The following is a 1,347-nucleotide window of genomic DNA, read 5'->3' as shown; positions in this document are numbered from 1 at the left end:
GGACAAAGATAAGCTAGCTAATGTTATGCTAATGGCATACTAACAAAACATCAGCTAATACTGCATATTCAATCTACCAGTAAAATGAAACCCAAAAAGCGTTAGCTTTTGACATTTGACAAGGCCATGAACATTATATCAAGCTAACTCAGCACTGATGCTAAAAAGCCTACAGTACAACAGTTGATAATTTGCGTGAAAGACGTGGAAATGAAGGAGCGGTATTGTCCTCGGATTATTTATTTAGAAAAATGTGTGTAATGTTTGTTCTTTCTAATATATTGTTGTTTACTACTTTTGTGACGGTAGTTTACGGTAAATTGTAAAAAAAAATATTTTGGTTTTGTACACGTGTTACCAGAAGATGTCTTGCTGTATTTTATTGACATTCATTAAAGCGCCCTGTTTTCACGTGGGTTGGGCCAAATGTTTGCAGTGACACAAAAAGAAAAAATTAACTATGATTATGGTGGACACAATAATCTTTCAACTTAATGTCAAACATATTTATAACCAAATCAAAATGAAATACCATGACATCAGAATTTAGAAAGTTACATTATTTATTGAAGTCAGAATGTACAATTAGCACATGTCCATGATGCGCCTCATGCTCATGAACCTGGTGCCGCTGAATCCCATGTTACCGAAGCTCCTGTACTCTCCGGGCCTCATGTACATCATCCTGCCTCTGTATTGGGCCTGCTCGTACATCAGCCAGTGGCCGTCCATCACGTTGCAGGACTGGCAGTCGTTCATGCGGTAACGCTCCTGGATGTTGTCGCAGTCGTCCATCAGCTCATGCATCTGACCACCGAACTGCTCCCTCTCGTAGATCTTCATCCTGAACTGGCCCCTGTGCTGTGAAGTGAAAGAGAAAATGTTTTTTTTCCAGAGATGAAAAGGTGCCACTCAAAGATCACCTGTTTAGGTGTGTTTTATACCTACCATGGGGATCATACGGCAAGACCTGATGCCACCGCTCATTCCCATCATGCTCTGGTAGTCGGCGTACTCGCCCCTCCTCATGAAGAACTGGTTTCCCATGTAGTTGGGACGCTCGTAGGCCATGAAGCAGCCGCTCTCCACCCTGCAGGAGTGACACCTGCTCAGGTAGGAGGACATGTCAGCGCAGTCGCTCATGCACTCATAGGAACGACCCTGGAAGTTCCTGTCCTCGTAGAAGGTGACCTGAAAAAGAATTAAAGGGTTTTAAAGACCACAGTCATAAATACATATTTACATGATTACATATATCCCTTTACATATTTGTTTTTTTTCCTACCTTGCCCATGTTGATAGCGGTGGTTTTTCTAGATCTCTCAGAGAACCGTGTTTGAACTGATA

General features: G+C 41.9%; 1 protein-coding gene across 1 annotated transcript; it reads right to left on the bottom strand.

Annotated features, from left to right (window-relative positions):
* Positions 1-545: 545 nt before the first annotated feature.
* Positions 546-1,347, bottom strand: LOC141781809 (gamma-crystallin M3-like). Its single transcript, XM_074657655.1, has 3 exons — positions 1,286-1,347; positions 949-1,191; positions 546-861 (listed from the first exon to the last, which is right to left on the bottom strand). Exons 1-3 carry the CDS (start codon positions 1,292-1,294, stop codon positions 586-588), a joined length of 528 nt encoding a protein of 175 aa, XP_074513756.1. The 5' UTR covers positions 1,295-1,347; the 3' UTR covers positions 546-585.

This window comes from Sebastes fasciatus, chromosome 14 (assembly GCF_043250625.1).
Source record: "Sebastes fasciatus isolate fSebFas1 chromosome 14, fSebFas1.pri, whole genome shotgun sequence".
NCBI classification, from domain to species: Eukaryota; Metazoa; Chordata; class Actinopteri; order Perciformes; family Sebastidae; genus Sebastes; species Sebastes fasciatus.
The sequence above is the reverse complement of the archived record's forward strand: the minus strand, read 5'-3'. Positions and strand labels throughout refer to the sequence as shown.

Coding starts and splice junctions, on each gene's coding strand:
- LOC141781809 (XM_074657655.1), bottom strand. Junction 862..948: donor CTTGCCGTATGATCCCCATG/GTAGGTATAAAA, acceptor TTCACTTCACAG/CACAGGGGCCAGTTCAGGAT.